Source organism: Stylophora pistillata, chromosome 1, assembly GCF_964205215.1.
Source record: "Stylophora pistillata chromosome 1, jaStyPist1.2, whole genome shotgun sequence".
Lineage (NCBI taxonomy): Eukaryota > Metazoa > Cnidaria > Anthozoa > Scleractinia > Pocilloporidae > Stylophora > Stylophora pistillata.
Window position 1 is genome coordinate 27,460,640 of NC_142519.1, and position 22,826 is coordinate 27,483,465.

At 37.2% G+C, this 22,826-nt stretch overlaps 2 protein-coding genes and 1 pseudogene across 2 annotated transcripts; all 3 read left to right on the forward strand.

Moving 5' to 3' along the window:
- Positions 1–3,494: 3,494 nt before the first annotated feature.
- Positions 3,495–6,630, forward strand: LOC148741934 (adrenocorticotropic hormone receptor-like; annotated as a pseudogene).
- A 5,122-nt stretch (positions 6,631–11,752) lies between these two features.
- Positions 11,753–13,623, forward strand: LOC148741935 (adrenocorticotropic hormone receptor-like). The gene has a single exon (XM_088747027.1). The coding sequence runs from the start codon at positions 11,946–11,948 to the stop codon at positions 12,945–12,947; it is 1,002 nt and encodes a 333-aa protein (XP_088603153.1). The 5' UTR covers positions 11,753–11,945; the 3' UTR covers positions 12,948–13,623.
- A 4,340-nt stretch (positions 13,624–17,963) lies between these two features.
- LOC148741936 (adrenocorticotropic hormone receptor-like) lies at positions 17,964–21,289 on the forward strand. The gene has a single exon (XM_088747029.1). The coding sequence runs from the start codon at positions 18,485–18,487 to the stop codon at positions 19,421–19,423; it is 939 nt and encodes a 312-aa protein (XP_088603155.1). The 5' UTR covers positions 17,964–18,484; the 3' UTR covers positions 19,424–21,289.
- Positions 21,290–22,826: the final 1,537 nt, after the last annotated feature.

Below are 22,826 nucleotides of genomic sequence, written 5' to 3' on the forward strand. Positions count from 1 at the left end.
GTATTTAGCTGATAGATAACTCAGTGATCAGCGTGAGACAAGATGATCAAAAAGTTTTTATTAGTTGTCTTTCGTGTGCAAATGACGAAGTCTGGTGGATCTCCCACTCAGCAAATACATCCATGGTAAAAGCACCAAGTACAAGTGACACGTGCTCACTATAATGCTTTCAAATGTGAAAATTTAATCTTAACAAAGCTATTGTCAGATTCTATCAACAGCTGCGGAAGGGTTTAATCATGCTCGACGGTAAGACCTTGGCAATTTGTTTATACACGGAACCACACAGCGAGATATCGCAAAAACTCTTTCACTGAGCGACAGTGGAACATACTTCACTTGCCCGCGGCGAAAAAAAGGCGCAAAAATGGACTTGAGTGTTTTAGTCATTTTTCTCTTTTTCCGTTCTCTGAATTACTGAGAGGTTTAATACCTCAAAGATGTCCTGTAACTCGCGGGTACGCAATAGCGTAGAAACGAGTTATTGTGGGCACCTCGGGATATGCAAATTAGCGTGTACTCTTTGTAATTAGTCATAATTAGTCGGCCTTATGTGTTTCACAACACGAAGAGGATTAAGTAAGTAAGTAAGTAAGTAAGTCGGCTCTGAACTCGTGATCTATCCTTCCGAAGAAATCCGAAGTCCTGGCGCTATTGTGATTGCATCGATCGTTGTGATGCTAGAATGTTTCAGATTAGTGCTATGATCAACTTAGAGACCAAATTGGTCCATGCGCCAAACATAAGGAGGAACAGCGAAAATCACGAAGACTTTGTGACTGACAGAACAAGCTGTTGACATGGAAATTCCCACGGAAACATGTACCTTTGACTTTAAAAAAAATGTTAATCTACAGCATTACAAAAAAAGGGGAAAAATGTATTTAATAAAATAAATTAATACATAAAAATGTCTCCCACCAAAAAATCGAATTCGGACACTGTCTGCAGAGATCTAAGTATATCCATATCACTACTACGTCACAAAATGAAGACAATCCGGAAAAATAAGCTACTTATACCATAAGCTGAACTTGGAATTTGGGAAGTAATCACATTGTCAGCAAAGTTTATCAGAGCACTAGCTTATACGGCTGTTTCGACATTTACTAAATTGAAATGCACTTCGAATGTTTCAGATTGGCGCTATGATCAACTTCAAGACTGAATTTGAGGGGTCTTTAAAACGGCCAGGCGTAAACATAAAGAGGAGCAACGTAAAAGTGTAATCCAGGGTTCAATATAACAGCCGGTTGGTGGCAGCAGCGAGATCTTTTAGCACACTTGCCGGGAATTTTTCACCAAAGAACTAAAATTTTTATAGAAAATATCATGCATATTGATAGTCCAACTGAAGTAAAAGTCGCTGACATGTTGTGGTGAAGATTACATATCAGACAATAAAGCAGCCAAGAAATGTTTCAAAAGCTTTTAGGAAACGAAATTTGAAGCGTGCTAAAGATATATTATTGTTTACAGTGTTCAGCTTTCTTCGTATTTGTTCAATCGGGAAACATGCAAGTTTACGCACACACCGTCACATTACCGTGTTTATGTTTCTATACATACACACTACCTTTAATCAACATTTATTTTTCGCCAAATCCTGTTTAATGTCGTTTATAAAGCCTTCTCGTGAGTTCAAATTAAAGTCGGAACTTGGCAGTACGGATTTCCTATGACTGTGTAGAAACAAGTGCGACAGTTTGGACAAAGTTGTTCCGTTCACTACGCTTTGTTAGAAAGGGAATTGCCGCAACGAAACATGTTGATGAAAATAAAGATTTTGATGCTGAAATTATTTTAACAATTTAATCATGTTGAGTGTTGAAGACGTGCTGACTGCTCATTTATTATTGAAAGCCGGTAAAAAAAGAATAAGCCTTCACAAAAGCCTACAAATTTGCGCTAAAAGCTGAAAAACTATTTTGAACCATGGTGAGCAATATGTATTTTTTCAAGCCAGCTTCGATCAAATTTTGTTTCCCTATTTTTGGGTGGAAAGTCTCCTTATTCCGCACAAAATTTCGTTTCGAGCTTATTTTTGCAGGATATTTTTTTCTGAATTCATCCAGCCCCCACTCTAGAATCAAACGGCGTAGTTCGATCATACTCAGATTTAAAATGTGATGCTGACAGAGAAGCCAGCTGCACATACCCAGCGAAAGAATGACCCATCAGTTACTCAAGTACTATGATGTTTATACTTGCAATGGTTCTACTTTCTATTGCTTTTTGACACTTAAGTTTGTTGCTAGCAACTGTACAAGTATATATCTCTTTCATATGTTAGCCAAGAGTTGGCCACAGGCGCCCATTGATTTGACATGTGAAGATCCGTGAGGTGAAGATATCACGGGCTTAAAACTGTAGAAATTATGATAGGCATTAGCATCCACAGTGATAAACGTAACACATATTTGGAAAACCTGCAAATTTCCCTTTCAAGACTTGTAATTTAAAATTTGTGATTCAAAAATTGTATACTCATCACTCGTCTGCTTGATGTTGTACTCATATTGTAAGGAGAAATTCTGTCTTGTTAATTCATAGTGGTTAGGGCTTATTTTATTAAGGCTTTAAAAATCACGGTGCTCGTTTTATCGGACTTTCTCTCCATGTATTAAGATGGAAACGCTGAATCCTTAACTTGAATTTTCATGTCCTCGCATTTCCCTTATAATGTACCAGCATTTGACTGACTCAGCCTGTTTAAGACGATATAGTTACAATAACATTTATATTTTTATTTGACCGCTAGAAACCGGCTTCCTATGTCTACTGGCGTTTGAAATAATTATGGCTGGGTAGGGCACGGCGAACGAGGTTCATTTCTTAAAATGAAGAACATGAAAAGTTCCGAGATCTTAAAGTACACGAAAGCTGGTTACTATCTTGGTTTTTTCCGTTGACAAGGCAGTTCGCTAAAAAGTCTGGAAACAACGGAGAGCTTATTGTGCTGAAACCTCCATTTTGCTTGAATTTTGAATTCTATTTCGTAATTTAAATCGTCTGAAGAGCAGCAAAGCAAACACTACTTAGCATTACTACGCTTTAGTTTCACTCGCGTAATGATGATCATAATCAGGAACACGGTTCAATAAGCAATATTAAACATGTGATCATAGTCATAAAAAGAATGTTAGGCTATTTTCCTAACAGTATGATCGTTTTGTAATATGTGTCTCGGCGTTCCCACCACATTTAACAAGCAACGTACACACCCCATACAGTTATAATCATGATTGTTATGTCGCTACCGGAGATCCACCTTTAATAGAATAACGAAAGGTGCAATAACCAGGATTGATATGTCAGTGAATCACTTCATGCCAAAAATGAAAATAACAGTATTGCATTTCAAGTTGTCTTCAGTATTCAAAATTGTTCTGGTTTACATATCATGTGTATGTTCATGAAGCTGGCTCAAAATCGAAGCCGATACGAGTCACTAACTGCTAGAGTAGGAGTTTTGAACAGCACAGAGGGCAGGAAAAAGAACCTTCAAACTACATAATACCTCTAATTACGAACTGTCAGAAGCAAAAAGTTATTGGCATAGAAATAGGAATTTGATACAAAGGTTTTAATCTACATGAAACATTCAACTGACAAGCAAGGGAAAAAGACTTAATTGGCAAACAGAAGCCCGTCAAAAGTTAATTTGAAAGCTATATCTTTTTTCTCCTTCCATAATCGATTGAGTAATATTCATATTTTTGATCGATGATTGCAGTTTTTCAGCAATTTTTAGCTCGATCAATGGAAAGACTAAAAGTGATATGTCGGATTTTTTATATCCTAATAAGCGGTAGTCTGTTGTTGGAGATCAATTTCGAGTGATTTTGTGATGACCTAAAATAAAGAAACTAATTCACAGATGGTCTTACATTTAGTAAACAAAAGACATGAATGAAATGCGAATGAAAACGACTTCAAGGGGATTTCCGCAGTTTAGAAAGATCGTATCAAAGGAATCGCACCAAATAAAATAGCACTCAATCCAACCTATTATTAAATTTTCTCTATTCCATTTTAAAATGAGAGCATTCGATTGCATGATTCACTTTATGCGTAATGAATTAAGAATGATGTCTGGAGGGGAACATACAAGAATCGGCATTTTTTTTATGTTGTGTCTTTTTTCAGTGGTTAGCCTCACCGTCTTTTAAAATGCTTTGTTTAAAAAATATTGGCACAGATGATCAATAATTTCATAAATATTCAAAAGGGTATGTCAGGTAAGTTGGCCCTTTTGGTTCAGCTTCTAGAATGTACCAGCTTAGCATATTGTAGACGCCTATCGAAATCGTTTTTAGATTGTGTTTGAGAAGAGCAGTTAAAAATACAACTATAGTACGCTCGTTTACGTCGGTTTGGCGATCCTTTCAATCAAAGATTATAATAAACATTTTTTTGTAGCTATGCCTGGGGCTACATATTCTAGTGTTCGTTTCCTTTTACCGCCATCTTGCCTGTTTTTATATTTTGTACTTGCAAATCATTCAGTATTCATCGACTTAGCTACTGAGAGACTCGATAGGTCAAGGAAGGTTTAGTGATTACAGCCCTTAAGTGAAATGATTCAACTTTAAATGAGATTTTTCTTGGGTAATTCACACAAGTTTCTCAATGAAAGTCTATTCTTATCCTGGGAACAGAATTTTGTCCAAACATTCAATGCAGATGATGTCATATTCATCTAGAGAACGTCATGACCTGTTGTAATTGGACCCTCGTCCATCACGGCATTCGTATACTTACCAAGTAACTAATGTACATGGGTTACAGTAAGGACAGTCAAGAAGGATTTATCCTGTTTCACCGGACGTAGGAGAGATTTCATCGGTAATCCTGTTTTTTGGTGTTGCATGATCAAATCAGATATTCAAGTTTATCTTTCAGGAAAGGTGTCGTAGTTTACGAAATCCTAGCGTAGCTTCAAAACGATTTGCCTTTCAAGTGACCACACTGTGCTTTAGTTAACCTCAGCCATATTGATCATCAAATCAAGAGTTTTTACATAAAAGCTTGAGCAGTCGCCATCGGAGTTAATAATGAACGAGAGTGATGAACAAGGAAATTTTGACGCAACAGCACAAGTGGCGCTTTTGGCAGGAGTGTGTAGCGCATTGTTAGGTTTAGTTTCATTCGCAACAAACAGTGTTCTTCTTTGGACTCTTTTCAAAGATCCGTATAATTATTTCCGAGCGCGCCCCACGACATTTTTCGTTGCAAGCCTTTCGTTAAGTGATTTTCTTGGGGGAGCTTTCGTGCAACCTTTGTACGCAACATACATGCTTTGCCTTCCATGTGGAGTTAAGATACCGAACCTATTCAAGATTTCTAGGATTTCATCTGACACTTCCACAAAAATATCAATTTTTACGGTCGTGGCGTTATCAGTAGATAGATTTCTGGCCATTAAGCTTGCTTTGAGGTATAGATCGCTTATAACAGTCAGAAGAGTCGTTATGTGTAATATTTTAATATGGCTTTTTTGCGGACTATTTGAAGCATCGCACTCGATAAGTATATCAAAAGAAATACTCCACTTGGTGGATCTTCATCTTCAAACGACAGCTCCACTGGCTATACTTTGTGTTGTCTACACAGCGACTTACATTGAATTTCGCCGATATTCAAGAAACGCTACGATCTTGCATCAGGACAGTGGTGGGAGAAGGCGCTTTTTTGTTCGGAACATCCGATTGGAGAAAAGGATCGTTTTGACTATTATCCTGGTCATAGTCGTGCTCTTCATATCACTTATGCCTTACCTAATTGTCACTAATCTGGTAGAGGAGTGTGTCGAGGAAAAAAGCAATGTGTGTAGCGAGCTAGCTTTTGAAGTAACAAGAGCTTTGTCAATATCGATGTTGTGCGTCAGCTGCGCTGTAAACCCGTTTCTATACGCGTGGAGAATACCGCAGTATAGACAGGCGCTAAAAGCTGTTTGGAGTGCAACTTTCAGCCGATGTAGGCGACGGAACTGAACTGCTTGTAGAAGTGCTCTGGCGTCTGGAAGTGTAACTGAACAGAACACTCCCGCAGGGGATCAGATTCAACCAAAGAATGAGCGACTGAAATCGCCAAGACTTGGGCACGAGACTTTAATGCTATAATTCGTGTGCAAACAGGTCATTTTGCTGCTTATGGAGCATGTAAGACTAGACATCGAGACTCCATTCAATCCTCCTTCAATTTATCTTTCTATTCAGGATTTTTTTTTCTTAAAAGGTTATCATTTTAAAAATTCTAAGGTTTGTTTCAAGAGGTCAAGACCTGGTTTTTAAAGCTGGAGAGTAAAGTGCCTTAAAGACGAATTTCAAAGCTTAACGATGAAAAGAGAAACACCTTTCACTAATCCGCATTTTACATTACTTTTTGGGATGACGCCATACAAAATCTATGTAAATTTGAATGCGATTGAATGTAGACAGCGGAAATAAAGCTTTGTCTTTCAGAAATTAACAAATCTGTAAATAATGAATATTCTTTCCAGGTGGAGGTGCTCTTCCATTTTCGAAAGACTGATAATTACACGATTTGAATCTCAGAAATACGATACGATCTAAATCTTAAAAATACTTAAGATTCTACTGAGATCAAAACCTTTTCAACCTTTTTTTTTAGCGACCCTACTCAACAGTGCATGGAGGAAATTGTATTTTCTGATAGATACTCTGTGATCAGCGTGAGACAAGATGATCAAAAAGTTTTAATTACTTGTCTTTCGTGAGAAAATGACCAAGTCTGGTTAATCTCCTACACAGCAAATGCATCCATTGTAAAAGCGCCAAGTACAAGTGACATGTTTTCACTATAATTGCCTTCAAACGTGAAAAATGAAAGCTTAACTAAGCTGTTTTCAGATTCTATCAACAACTACGGAAGGGTTTAATTACGCTAGACGGTAAGACCTTGGAGTTTGTTAATCTACAGCATTAGAAAAGAAAAAGGGCGGGTAGATGTATTCGATAAAATAAATCAAACTATAAAAGTGTCTCCCACCAAAATAAATTGAACTCGGGCACTGTCTGCAGAGATCTAAGTATATCCATATCACTACTACGGCACTAACTGAAAGACGATTCGGAAAAATAAGCTTCTTATACCATAACCTGAAGTTGGAATTTGGAAAGTAATCACATTGTCAGCAAAGTTTATCAGATCATTAGCTTATACGGCGTTTTCGACATTTACTAAATCTAAATGCAATTCGAAGGTTTCAGATTGGTGCTATGATCAACTTGAAGACTGAATTTGAGGGGTCTTTGAAACGTCCAGGCGCAAAAATAACGAGGAGCACCGTAAAGGTCTGGGCCAGGGTTCAAAATAACAGCCGGTTGGCGGCAGCAGCCGGATCTTTTAGCACACTTGCCGGGGATTTTTCACCAAAGAACTAGAATTTTTATAGAAAATGTTCCGCTTATTAATAGTCCAACTGAAGTAAAAGGCGCTGTCATGTTATGGTGAACATTACATATCAGACAATAGAGCAGCCAAGAAATGTTTTACAAGCTTTTAGGAAACGAAATTTGAAGCGTACTAAAGATAGTATTTTTGTTTAAAGTGTTCAGCTTTCTACGCATTTGTTCAATTGTGAAACGTGAAAGTTTGCGCACACACCGCCACATTACCGTGTTTATGTTTCTGCACATACATACTACCTTTAATCAACATTTATTTTCTGAAAAATCCTGTTTAATGTCGTTTGTAAAGCCTTCTCGAGTGTTCAAATTAAAGTCGGAACTTGGCAGTACGGATTTCGCATGACTGTGTATAAAGAAGTGCGACAGTTTGGACAAAGTTGTTCCGTTCACTACGCTTTTGTTAGAAAGGGAATTGCCACAACGAAACATGTTGATGAAAATAAAGATTTTGATGCTGAAGCTATTTGAACAATTCAATCATGTTGAGTGTTGAAGACGTACTGACTTTTCATTAATTATCGACAGTCGGTTAAAAAGAATAAGCCTTCAAAAAAGCCTACAAATTTTCGCTCAAAGCTGAAAAACTATTTTGAACCCTGGTGAGCAATATGTATTTTTTTCAAGCCAGCTTCTTTGATGAAATTTTGTTTCCCTATTTTTGGATGGAAAGGCTACTTACTCCGCACAAGATTTGGTTTCGAGCTTATTTTTGCAGGATATTTTTTCTGAATTCATCCACCCCCCTCTATAATCAAACGGCGTAGTTTGCTCATACTCAGATTTAAAATGTGATGCTGACAGAGAAGCCAGCTGCACATACCCAGCAAAAAAATGACCCATCAGACACTCAAGTACTATGATTTTTATACTTGCAATGGTTCTACTTTCTATCGCTTTTTGACGCCCAAGTATATATCTCTTTAATACGTTAGCCAAGAGTTGGCCAGAAGCGCCCTTTGTTTTGACATGTGAAGATCCGTTAGGTGAAGATATCACGGGTTTGAAACTTTAGAAATTAGGAGAGGCATTAGCATCCCTAGTGATAAATGTAACACATATTTGGGGCACTTGCAAATTTTCCTTTCAAACCTTGTAATTTAAAATTTGTGATTCAAAGTTTAATTCAAAAATTGTATACTCATCACTCGTCTGCTTGATATTGTATTGATATTGTAAGGAGAAATTCTGTCTTGTTCATTCATAGTAGTTTAGGGCTTATTTTATTAAAGTGCCTATGACACTAACGGTGTTTTAACTTAAATAAAAACTAAAAGTCTTAAAAAGCAATAAGAAAAAGTTTCATCCACAAAGAATAAAAATTGAAGATTTTATAGCTCTCTGAATTTGACAATTTTCTTAGTAAAAAGTGGTATTCAAATCGCGCGGCTAACACAGGCCATATTGTGTACCACAGCTTTCTGGAATTTAAAGCATCATGGCGGAAAACACAACATAGAGTAAGAGTACGAAGCTAAAAGGAGGAAGATATTGTCTTGCTGGAGCTCCAAATAAACCAAGTTGTAAAAATAGTTCTTACACTCCTGGTGTTACAATGCACCAAGTTTCCAATTGATATAAATGTTTGTGAAAAGTGGACAAAGTTTGTTCAAAGGCACCGACGTGACTTTCGTCCTGCAAGCAAGGACACTTCGCTATGCCCAGCACATTTTGAAGACGGTTGCTACCATAGAACGGTAGAGATAGAGGGTTTTAAGATGGCGAGAGTCTTAAAGAAAGAGGCTGTACCGATAAGAGACACTGTGGCACCAACTAGAAACGATACAAGCTTGAGTGTTCGCGGCTTCAAAAGTCACGGTGCTCGTTTCATCGCACTTTCTTTCCATGTATTAAGACGGAAAAATCCTTAACTTGAATTTTCATGTCCGTGCAATTCCCGTATAAAATGATACCAGCATTTGACTGAGTCAGCCTGTTTAAGACGATATAGTTACAATAACATTTATATTTTTATTTGACCGCTAGAAACTGGCTTCCTGCGTTTAATGGCGTTAGAAATAATCATGGCTGGGTAGGGTACAGCGAACGAGGATCATTTCTTAATACTTAAGAACATGAAAAGTTCGGAGATCTTAAAGTACACGTAAGCTGGTTACTATCTTCTTTTTTTCCAACGACCAGGCGGTTCGCTAAGAAGTCTGAAAACAACGGAAAGCTTATTTTTCCGAAACCCCCATTTTGCATGAATTTTGAACTCTATTTTGTAATTTAAGTCGTCTTAAGAACATCAAAGCAAACATTAGTTAGCAGTACTGCGCTTTAGTTTCACTCCCGCCATGATGATCATAATCAGGAACACGCTTCAATAAGCAATATTAACCGTGTGATCATAGTCATAAAAAAAATGTTCGGATATTTTCCTAAGAGTATGATCATTTTGTGATATATGTCAGTAGCGGATCCAGGGGGAGGGTCCGGGGGGTCCGGATCCCCCCTAACAGACCTGATGCTTACAACTTTGAAATTGAAATTCTTACATCGATAGGATCGTATATCACTTTTTAACTAGCTGATCTTTTTAATGAATCCAAGCAAACGGTAAGCGACCAGGAATTATAACGTGCAACCGCAACCGGGGTGTGGGGGAGAAGTAATTTGCCTCGAAAGAGTCCAACAGTCCTTTCTGAACCAGAGTTTGGACCTTCCCAGTTAAAAATTTTTGGATCCGCCCCTGTACGTCTCGGTGTCCCCACCACATTTAATAAGCAACATACACAGCCCATGTAATTATCATCATGATTGTTATGTCGCTAGCGGAGATCCAGCTTTAATAAAATAATGAAAGGTACAATCACTTCCTGCCAAAAATGAAAATAATAGTATTGCATTTCAAGTTCTCTTCAGTATTCAAAATTGTTATGGTTTACATATCATGTGTAAGTTCATGAAGCTGGCTCAAAATCGAAGCCGGTACGAGTCACTAACTGCTAGAGTAATCCCTACTAAGGAGGGAGTTTTGAACAGCCTAGAGTGCAGGAAAAATAACTTTCAAAGTACATAATGTCTCTAATTACGAACTGTCAGAGGCGAAAAGTGATATGCATAGAAATAGGAATTTGATACAAAGGTTTCAATTTACATGAAACATTCAACTGATAGGCAAGGGAAAAAGACTTAATCGGCAAACGGAAGCCTGTCAAAAGTTATTTTGAAAGCTATATTTACTTTTCTCCTTCCATTATCGATTGAATAGTTTTCATATTTTTGATTGATGATTCCAGTTTTTCAGCAATTTTTAGCTCGATCAATGGAAAGACTAAAAGTATTATGTCGGATATTTTATATGCTAATAGGCTCCTGTTGTGAGCTTTACATTTTGCGGCATGGTTTGTTATTGGAGATCACTTTCGAGTCATTTTGTGATGACCCAATATAAGGAAACTAATCCAGAGATGATCTTGTATTTAGCAAACAAAAGACAAGAATGAAATGCGAATGAAGACGACTTAAAGGGGATTTCCGTAGTTTACACCCTAGAAAGTTGATAGTTTCAAAGGAATCGCACCAAATAAAAAACACTCAATCAAACTTATTATTTACTTTTTTCTATTCCATTTTAAGAGGAGAGCATTGCGATTGATTCACTTTCTGCGCAATTAATTAAGAATGATATCTGGAGCGGAACATACAAGGTTCGGCATTTTTTTATGTGTCTTTTTTCGGTGGTTAACCATACCGTCCATTAAAATGTTTTGTTAAAAAACATTGGCACAGATGACCAAAGATTTCATAAATATTTACAAGGGCATGTCAGTCAAATTGGTCTTTTTGGTTTAGCTTGTAGAATGCACCACCTTAGAAAGAAGCATATTATAGAAGCGTATCTAAATCTTTTTTAGATTGTGTTTGAGGAGAGCAGTTAAAAATACAACTATAGTGCGCTCGTTTACGTGGGTTTTGCGATCCTTTCAATCAAAGACTATAATTAACATTATTGTTTTAAGCTATGCCTGAGGATAAATATTCTAGTGTTCATTTCCTCTTGCCATGTTGGCTGTTTTTATACTTTCTACTTACAAATTATTCAGTATTCATCGACTTAGCTCCTGAGAGACTCGATAAGGGAAATGATTCAACTTTGAATGACTTTTTTCTTGAATAATTCATACAAATTTCTCAATTTTGTCCAGATATTAATGCAAATGATGTCATATTCATCAAGACAACGTCAGGGCCAACCATTGTTGTAACTGGACCCTCGTCCATTCGTATACTTACCAAGTAACTAATGTACATGGTTACAATAAGGACAGTCAAGAAGGATTTATCCTGTTTCACCGGACATAGGAGAGATTTCATCGGTAATACTGTTTTTTGGTGTTGCATGATCAAATCAGATATTCAAGTTTATCTTTCAGGAAAGGTTTCGCAGGTTACAAAATACTAGCGTAGCTTTAAAACGATTTGCCTTTCATGTGACCACACAGGCATATTGCTCATCAAATCAATAATTCTACATAAAAGCTTGAGCAGTCGCCATCGTTGATAATAATGACGGTGACTGATGAACAAGGACATTTTGATGCAACAGCATCGGTGGCGCTTTTGGCAGGAGTGTGTAGTGCATTGTTAGGTCTAGTTTCATTCGCAACAAACAGTGTTCTTCTTTGGACTCTTTTCAAAGATCCGTTTAATTATTTCCGAGCGCGCCCCACGACTTTTTTCGTTGCAAGCCTTTCGTTAAGTGATTTTCTTGGGGGAGCTTTCGTGCAACCTTTGTACGCAACATACATGCTGTGCCTTCCATGTGGAGGTAAGATATCGAACTTATTCAAGATTTCTAAGATTTCTTCTCATATTAGCACGAAAATATCAATTTTTACGGTCGTCGCGTTATCAGTGGATAGATTCCTGGCCGTTAAGCTTATTTGGAGGTATAGATCGCTTATGACAGTCAGAAGAGTCGTTATATGTAACATTTTAATATGGCTTTTTTGCGGACTATTTGAAGCATCGCACTCGACAAGTATATCAGAAGAAATACTTCACTCGGTGGATCTTCATCTTCAGACAACAGCTCCACTGGCTATACTTTGCGTTGTCTACACAGCGACTTACATTGAATTTCGTCGATATTCAAGAAACGTTACGATCTTGCATCAGGACAGTGGTGGGAGAAGGCGCTCTTTTGTTCAGAACATCCGATTGGAGAAAAGGATTGTTTTGACCATTATCGTGATCATAATCGTGCTCTTTATATCACTTATGCCTTACCTAATTGTTACTAACTTGGTAGAGCAGTGTCGCGAGGAAGAAAGCGATGTGTGTAGTAGAGCAGCCTTTAAAGTAACAAGAGCTCTGTCAATATCGATGTTGTGTGTCAGCTGCGCTGTAAATCCGTTTGTATATGCGTGGAGAATACCGCAGTACCGAGAGGCGCTGAAAGCTGTTTGGCGTGCAACTTTCAGCCGATGTAGGCGACAGAACCAAACTACGCGTAGAAGTGCTCTGGCGTCTGGAAGTGTAATTGAACAGAACGCTCCCGAAGAATGAGCGACTGAAATCGCCAAAACTTGGGCACGAGACTTTAATGCTCTACTTCGTGCGCAAACATGTCATTTTGCTGCTTATGGAGCATGGAAGACTGGACATCGAGACTCCTTTGAATCCTTCTCGATCTTTTTATTCAGGATTTTGTATTTTTTTTTCTCGAAGGGTTATCATTTTAAAAATTCTTAGGCTTGTGTCAAGAGCTTAAGACCTGGTTTTTAAAGCTGGAGTGTAAAATGTCTTAAAGACGAATTTCAGAGCTTAACAATGAAAAGAAAAAGACATTTACTTTTTAAGGATGACGCTAAATAAAAGTTATGTAAATATGAATGGGATTGAATGTAGACAGCGGAAATGAAGCTTTGTTTTTCAGAATTTAACAAAACTGTGAATATTGAACACTGATTCCTGGTAGTCTTCCATTTTCGCAAGTTTGATAACTACATGTTTTAAATCTCAGAAATACAATCTAAATCTTTGAAATACTCAGATCCTAATGAGATAAAAAAACTCTTCTAACTTTTCTTTTTTAGTGACGTTACCCAACATTGCATGAAGGAAATTTTATTTAGCTGATAGATAACTCAGTGATCAATGTGAGACGAGATGATCAAAAAGTTTTAATTAGTTGTCTTTCGTGTGCAAATGACGAAGTCTGGTGGATCTCTCACACAGCAAATACATCTATCATACATCTAAGCACCAAGTACAAGTGACAGGTGCTCACTATATTTGCTTTCAAATGTGAAAAATTAAATCTAAACAAAGCTTTTGTCAGATTCTATCAACAACCTCGGAAGGGTTTAATCATGCTTGACGGTAAGATCTTGGAAATTTGTTTATACACGGAACCATACAGCGAGATATCGTTAAAACTTTTAGGCTTAGGTAAACATTTTCACTCCTTTCACTTACCCGCGGCGAAAAAAAAAGCGCTTTAATGGACTTGAGTGTTTTAGTAAATTTACCTCTTTTTCCGTTCTCTGAATTACTGAGATGGTTTAATACCTCAAAGATGTCCTTTAACTCGCGGGTATGCAATAGCGTCGAAACGAGTTATTGTGGGCACCTCGGGATATGCAAATGAGCGTGTACTCTTCGTAATTAGTCATAATTAGTCGGCTCTGAACTCGTGATCTATCCTTCCGAAGAAGTCCGAAGTCCTGGCGCTATTGTGATCGCATCGATCGCTGCGATGTTAGAATGTTTCAGATTAGTGCTATGATCAACTTAAAGACGAAATTGGTTTATGCGCTAAACATAAGGAGGAACAGCGAAAATCACGAAGAGTTTGTGATTGACAGAACAAGCTGTTGACATAGAAATTCCCACGGAAACATGTGCCTTTGACTTAAAAAAAAAATGTTAATCTACAGCATTACAAAAAAAGGGGGAAAATGTATTTAATTAAATAAATTAATACATAAAAATGTCTCCTACCGAAAAATCGAGCTCGGACACTGTCTGCAGAGATCTAAGTATATCCATATCACTACTACGTCACTAAATAAAGACAATCCGGAAAAATGAGCTACTTATACCATAAGCTGAATTTAGCATTTGGGAAGTAATCACATTATCAGCAAAGTTTATCAGATCATTAGCTTATACGGCTGTTCCGACATTTATTTTTTTGAAATGTACTTCTAATGTTTCAGATTGGTGCTATGATCAACTTGAAGACTGAATTTGAGGGGTCTTTGAAACGTCCAGGCGTAAACATAACGAGGAGTACCGTAAAGGTGTAATCCAGGGTTCAATATAACAGCCGGTTGGCGGCAGCAGCCGGATCTTTTAGCACACTTGCCGGGGATTTTTCACAAAAGAAATAGAATTTGATAGAAAATATCATGCTTATTGATAGTCCAACTGAAGTAAAAGTCGCTGACATATTATGGTGTAGATTACCTATCAGACAATAAAGCAGCCAAGAAATGTTTTACAAGCTTTTAGGAAACGAAATTTGAAGGGTGCTAAAGATAGATTATTGTTTAAAGTATTCAGCTTTCTACGTATTTGTTCAATCGTGAAACATGCAAGTTTGCGTACACACCGTCACATTACCGTGTTTATGTTTCTGCACAGACATACTACCTTTAATCAACATTTATTTTCTGCCAAATCCTGTTTAATGTCTTTTGTAAAGCCTTCTCGAGTGTTCAAATTAAAGTCGGAACTTGGCAGTACGGATTTCTCATGACTGTGTAGGAAGAAGCGCGACAGTTTGGACATACTTGTTCCTTTCACTATGCTTTGTTAGAAAGGGAATTGCCGCAACGAAACATGTTGATAAAAATAAAGATTTTGATGCTAAAATTATTTTAACAATTTAATCATGTTGAGTGTTGAAGACGTGCTGACTGCTCATTTATTATTGAAAGCCGGTAAAAAAAGAATAAGCCTTCACAAAAGCCTACAAATTTGCGCTAAAAGCTGAAAAACTATTTTGAACCCTGGTGAGCAATATGTATTTATCAAGCCAGCTTCGATCAAATTTTGTTTCCCTATTTTTGTGTGGGAAGTCTTCTTATTCTGCACAACATTTCGTTTCGAGCTTCTTTTTGCAGGATATTTTTTCTGAATTCATCCAGCCCCTATCTAGAACCAAACGGCGTAGTTCGATCATACTCAGATTTAAAATGTGATGCTGACAGAGAAAGCAGCCGCACATACCCAGCAAAAGAATGACCGATCACATACTCAAGTACTATGATTTTTATTCTTGCAATGGTTCTAAGTTTGTTGGTAGCAACTTTAGAAGTATATATCTCTTAAATACGTTAGCCAAGAGTTGGCCAGAGGCACCCTTTAATTTGACATGTGAAGATCCGTGAGGTGAAGATATCACGGGTTCAAAACTGTAGAAATTACGATAGGCATTAGCATCCATAGTGATAAACGTAACACATCTTTGGGCATCTGCAAACTTCCCTTTCAAACCTTGTAATTTAAAATTTGTGATTCAAAAATTGTATACTCATCACTCGTCTGCTTGATGTTGTACTCATATTGTAAGGAGAAATTCTGTCTTATTCATTCATAGTAGTTTAGGGCTTATTTTATTAAGGCTTTAAAAATCACGGTGCTCATTTTATCGCACTTTCTTTCCATGTATTAAGACGGAAAAATCCTTAACTTGAATTTTCATGTCCTCGTAATTCCCGTATAATGAACCAGCATTTGACTGAGTCAGCCTGTTTAAGACGATATAGTCACAATACATTTATATTTTTATTTGACCGCTAGTAACCGGCTGCCTGTGTTTAATGGCGTTTGAAATAATCATGGCTAGGTAGGGCACAGCGAACGAGGATCATTTCTTACAATGAAGAACATGAAAAGTTCGGAGATCTTAAAGTACAAGAAAGCTGGTTTTTATCTTCGTTTTTTCCGTTGACCAGGCAGTTCGCTAAAATGTCTGAAAACAACGGAAAGCTTACTTTTGTGGAACCCCCATTTTGCATGAATTTTGAACTCTATTTTGTAATTTAAATCGTCTTAAGAACAGCAGAGCAAACACTACTTAGCAGTACTACGCTTTAGTTTTAATCTAGTAATGATGATCATAATCAGGACCACGGTTCGATAAGCAATATTAAACATGTGATCATAGTCTTAAAAAAAATGTTAGGCTTTTTTCCTAACACTTTGATCGTTTTGTAATATATGTCCCGGCGTTCCCAGCACATTTAATAAGCAACGTACACACCCCGTATAGTTATCATCATGATTGTTATGTCGATAGGGGAGATCCAGATTTAATAAAATAACGAAAGGTGCAATAACCAGGATTGAAATGTCAGTTAATCACTTCATGCGAAAAATAAAAGTAATAGTATTGCATTTCATGTTGTCTTTAGTATTTAAAATTTTTATGGTTTACATATCATGTGTATGTTCATAAAGCTGGCTCAAAATCGAAGCCGGTACGAGTCACTAATTGCAAGAGTAGGAGGGAGTTTTGAACAGCATAGAGGGCAGGAAAAGAAACCTTCAAACTACATAACGCCTCTAATTACGAACTCTCGGAAGCAAAAAGTGATTGGAAAAGAAATAAGAATTTGATACAGAGGTTTTAATCTACATGAAACCTTCAACTGACAAGTAAGACAAAAAGACTTAATTGGCAAACAGAAGCCCGCCAAAAGTTATTTTGAAAGCTATATCTATTTTCCTCCTTCCATAATCGATTGAATGGTATTCATATTTTTGATCGATGATTGCAGTTTTTCAGCAATTTTTAGCTCGATCAATGGAAAGACTAAAAGTGTTATGCCGAATTTTTTATATGCTAATAGGGGGCATAGTCTGCTGTTGGAGATCAATTTCGAGCGATTTTTTGATGACCGAAAATAAAGAAACTAATCCAGAAATGATCTTGCATTTAGCAAACAAAAGACATGAATGAAATGCGAATGAAAACGACTTCAAGGAGATTTCCGCAGTTTAGAGAGCGATTATCATAGAAATCGCACTAAAAAAATAGCACTCAATCAAACCTATTATTGACTCTTCTCTATTCCATTTTAAAACGAGAGCATTTCGATTGATTCAGTTTCTGCGTAATTGATTAAGAATGATGTTATGAGCGGAAAATACAAGGGTTGGCATTTTTTTTATGTTGTGTCTTTTTCGGTGCCTCACCGTCCTTTCAAATACTTTGTTTAAAAAATATTGGCACACATGACCAAAAATTTCATAAACATTTATAAGGGTATGTCAGTTAAATTGACCTTTTTGGTTCAGCTTCTAGAATACACCAGCTTAGAAAGAAGCATATTGTAGACGCGTATCGAAATCTTTTTTAGATTGTGCTTGAGGATAGCAGTTTGAAATACAACTAAAGTGCGCTTGTTTACGTGGGTTTAGTGATCCTTTCAATCAAAGATTATAATAACCGTTTTTTTAGCTATGCCTGAGGATGAATATTCTAGTGTTCATTTCCTTTTACTATCTCGGGTGCTTTTATATTTTTTACTTAGAAATCATTCAGTATTCATCGACTTAGCTACTGAGAGACTGGATAGGTCAAGGGAGCTTTAGTGATTACTGCCCTTAAGTGAAATGATTCAACTTTAACTGAGATTTTTCTTGAGTAATTCAGCGCAAGTTTCTCAATGACTGTCTATTCTTATCTTGGGAACGGAATTTGTCCAAACATTTAATGCAAACCATGTCATATTCATCAAGCGTAACGTCATGCCCGACCGTTGTTGTAATTGGACCCTCGTCCATTCGTATACTTACCAAGTAACTAATGTACATGGGTTACAATAAAGACAGTCAAAAAGGATTTATCCTGTTTCACCAGACGTAGGAGAGATTTTATCGGTAATGCTATTTGTTGGAGTTGCATGAACAAATCAGATATTGAAGTTTATCTTTCAGGAAAGGTGTCGCAGATTACAAAATGCTAGCGTAGCTTCAAAACGATTTGCCTTTCATGTGACCACGCTGTTTTTTAGTTAACCTCAGCCACATTGATCATCAAATCAAGAGTTTCTACATAAAAGCTTGAGCAGTCGCCATCGGTGTTAATAATGATCGAGAGTGATGAACAAGGACATTTTGACGCAACAGCACCAGTGGCGCTTTTGGCAGGAGTGTGTAGCGCATTGTTAGGCTTAGTTTCATTCGCAACAAACAGTGTTCTTCTTGTGACTCTTTTCAAAGATCCGTATAATTATTTCCGAGCGCGCCCCACGACTTTTTTCGTTGCAAGCCTTTCGTTAAGTGATTTTCTTGGGGGAGCTTTCGTGCAACCTTTGTACGCAACATACATGCTTTGCCTTCCATGTGGAGTTAAGATACCGAACCTATTCAAGATTTCTAGGATTTCTTCTGATACTTGCACAAAAATATCAATCTTTACGGTCGTGGCGTTATCAGTGGATAGATTTCTTGCTATTAAGCTTGCTTTGAGGTATAGATCGCTTATAACAGTCAGAAGAGTCGTTATATGTAATATATTAATATGGCTTCTTTGCGGACTATTTGAAGCATCGCACTGGACAAGTATATCAAAAGAAATACTCCACTTGGTGGATCTTCATCTTCAAACGACAGTTCCACTGGCTATACTTTGCGTTGTCTACACAGCGACTTACATTGAATTCCGTCGATATTCAAGAAACGCTACGATCTTGCATCAGGACAGTGGTGGGAGAAGGCGCTTTTTTGTTCGGAACATCCGATCGGAGAAAAGGATCGTTTTGACAATTATTCTAGTCATAGTCGTGCTCTTCATATCACTTATGCCTTATCTAATTGTTACTAATCTGAGAGAGCAGTGTCTCCAGGAAGAAAGCAATGTTTGTAGTGAGCTAGCTTTTGAAGTAACAAGAGCTCTGTCAATATCGATGTTGTGCGTCAGCTGCGCTGTAAACCCGTTTCTATACGCGTGGAGAATACCGCAGTACAGACAGGCGCTAAAAGCTGTTTGGAGTGCAACTTTCAGCCGATGTAGGCGACGGAACTGAACTGCCTGTAGAAGTGCTCTGGCGTCTGAGAGGGTAACTGAACAGAACAATCCCGGAGGGGATCAGATTCAACCAAAGAACGAGTGACTGAAATTGCCAAGACCCGGGCACGAGACTTAAATCCTATAATTCGTGTGCAAAAAGGTCATTTTGCTGCTTATGGAGTATGTCCGACTAGACATCGAGACTCCATTCAATCGTCCTTGATCTTTCTATTCAGGATTCTGTATTTAGGGTTATCATTTTAAAAATTGTAAGGTTTGTTTGAAGAGCTCAAGCCCTGGTTTTTAAAGCTAGAGAGTAAAGTGCCTTTAAGACGAATTTCAAAGCTTAACGACGAAAAGAGGAGCATCTCTCCCTATTCCGCACTTTTCATTACTTTTTGGGATGACGCCATAAAAAATCTATGTAAATTTTAAGGCGATTGAATGTAGACAGGGGAAATGAAGCTTTGTCTTTCAGAAATTAACAACTCTGTGAGTAATGAATATTGTTTCCAGGTGGTCTTCTATTTTCGAAAGACTGATAATTACACGATTTAAATCTTAGAAATACGATCTAAATCTATTTGTAAATACACAAGATCCTAATGAGATAAAAAAAACTCTTCAAACTCTTTTTGTTCTAGTGACCCTACTCAACAGTGCATGGAGGAAATTGTATTTAGCTGTGATAGATAACTCAGTGAACAGCGTGAGACAAGATGATCAAAAAGTCTTAATTAGTTGTCTTTCGTGTGAAAATGACGAAGTCTGTCTGATCTCCTACACAGCAAATGTATCCATTGTAAAAGCGCCAAGTACAAGTGACAGGTGCTCACCATATTTGCCTTCAAATGTGAAAAATTAAAGCTTAAGTACGCTGTTTAAGATTTTATCAACAACTGCGGAACGGTTCAATTAAGCTAGACGGTAAGACCTTGGAAATTTGTTAATTTAAAGCATTAGAAAAAAAAGGGGGAAATGTATTTAATAAAATAAATTAATACATAAATATGTCTCCCACCAAAAAATCGAACTCGGACACTGTTTGCAGAGATCTGAGTATATCCATATCGCTATTACGTCACTAAATAAAGAAAATTCGGAAAAAAAAAGCTACTTATACCATAAGCTGAATTTAGCATTTGGGAAGTAATCACATTTTCAGCAAAGTTTATCAGATCATTGGCTTATGCGCCCGTTCTGACATTTACTAAATTGAAATGTACTTCGAATGTTTCAGATTGGTGCTATGATCAACTTGAAGACTGAATTTGAGGGGTCTTTGAAACGTCCAGGCGTAAACATAACGAGGAGCACCCTAAAGGTGTAATCCAGGGTTCGATATAGTAGCTCGTTGGCGGCAGCAGCCGTATCTTTTAGCACACTTGCCGGGAATTTTTCACAAAAGAACTAGAATTTTATAGAAAATATCATGCATATTGATAGTCCAACTGAAGTAAAAGTCGCTGTCATGTTATGATGAACATTACATATCAGACAATAAAGCAGCCAAGAAATGTTTTACAAGCTTTTAGGAAACGAAATTTGAAGGGCGCTAAAGATAGATTATTGTTTAAAGTTTTCAGCTTTCTACGTACTTGTTCAATCGTGAAACATGCAAGTTTGCGTACACACCGTCACATTACCGTGTTTATGTTTCTGCACATACACACTACCTTTAATCAACATTTATTTTCCGCCAAATCCTGTTTAATGTCTCTTGTAAAGCCTTCTCGAGTGTTCAAATTAAAGTCGGAACTTGGCAGAAAGGATTTCCCATGAGTGTGTAGGAAGAAGCGCGACAGTTTGGACATAGTTGTTCCTTTCACTATGCTTTGTTAGAAAGGGAATTGCCGCAACGAAACGTTTTGATGGAAATAAAGATTTTGATGCTGAAATTATTTTAACAATTTAATCATGTTGAGTGTTGAAGACGTGCTGACTGCTCATTTATTATTGACAGCCTTCAAAAAAGGGTAAAAATTTTCGCTTAAAGCTGAAAAATTATTTTGAACCCTAGTGAGCAATATGTATTTTTTTCGAGCCAGCTTCTTTGATGAAATTTTGTTTCCCTATTTTTGGATGGAAAGGCTACTTACTTCGCACAAGATTTCGTTTCGAGCTTATTTCTGCTGGAAATTTTTTTTCTTCTGAATTCATCCAGCCTCCCATTTATAATCAAACGGCGTAGTTTGATCATACTCAGATTTAAAATGCGATGCTGACAGAGAAGCCAGCTGCACATACGCAGCGAAAAATGACCCATCACATACTCAAGTACTGTGATTTTTATACTTGCAATGTTTCTACTTTCTCTCGCTTTTTGACACCTAAGTTTGTTGGTAGCAACTTTAAAATTATATATCTCTTTAATACCTTATCCAAGAGTTGGCCACAGGCACCCTTTGATTTGACATGTGAAGATCCATGAAGTGGAGATATTACGGGTTTGAAACTGTAGAAATTATTATAGGCATTAGCATCCATAGTGATGAACGTAACACATCTTTGGGGCACCTGCAAATTTCCCTTTAAAAACTTATAATTTAAAATTCGTGATTCAAAAATCAAATTCAAAAATTGTATACTCGTCACTAGTCTGCTTGATTTGGTACTGATATTGTAAGAAGAAATTTTGTCTTATTGATTCATAGTAGTTTAGTGCTTATTTTATTAAGGCTTTAAAGATCGCGGTGCTCGTTTTATCGCACTTTCTTTCCATGTATTAAGACGGAAAAATCCTCAACTTGAATTTCTATGTCCTCGCAATTCCCGTATAATGAACCAGCATTTGACTGAGTCAGCCTTTTTAAGACGATATAGTTACAATAACATTTATATTTTTATTTGACCGCTAGTAACTGGCCTCCTGCAGCGTTTAATGGCGTTTGAAATAATCATGGCTAGGTAGGGCACAGCGAACGAAGATCATTTCTTAATACTGAAGAACATGAAAAGTTCGGAGATGTTAAAATACCTGACAACTACCATCTTTGTTTTTTCCATAGTTAGTAGAGGGAACTGGTTATGAAACCCGGCTATGTTTTTTGCAATGACCAGGCGGTTCGCTAAGAAGTATGAAAACAAGGGAAAGCTCTTTTTTCTGAAACCCCCATTTTGCATGAATTTTGAACTCTATTCTGTCATTTAAATCGTCTTAAGAACAGCAAAGCAAACACTAGTTGGCGGTACTACGCTTTAGTTTCACTCGCGTAATGATGATCTTAATCAGGAACACGCTTTAATGAGCAATAGTTAAACATGTGATCATAGTCATAAGAAAAAAATGCTCGGCTATTTTCCTAAGAGTTTGATCATTTTTTTACTATGTGCCTCGGCGTTCCCACCACATTTAATAAGCAACGTACACACCCCGTACGGTTATCATCATGATTGTTCTGTCGCTAGCGGAGATCCAG

Bases quoted from the DNA above. Each gene is read 5' to 3' on its own strand.
- LOC148741935 (XM_088747027.1), top strand. From the start codon at position 11,946: ATGACGGTGACTGATGAACAAGGACATTTTGATGCAACAGCATCGGTG.
- LOC148741936 (XM_088747029.1), top strand. From the start codon at position 18,485: ATGATCGAGAGTGATGAACAAGGACATTTTGACGCAACAGCACCAGTG.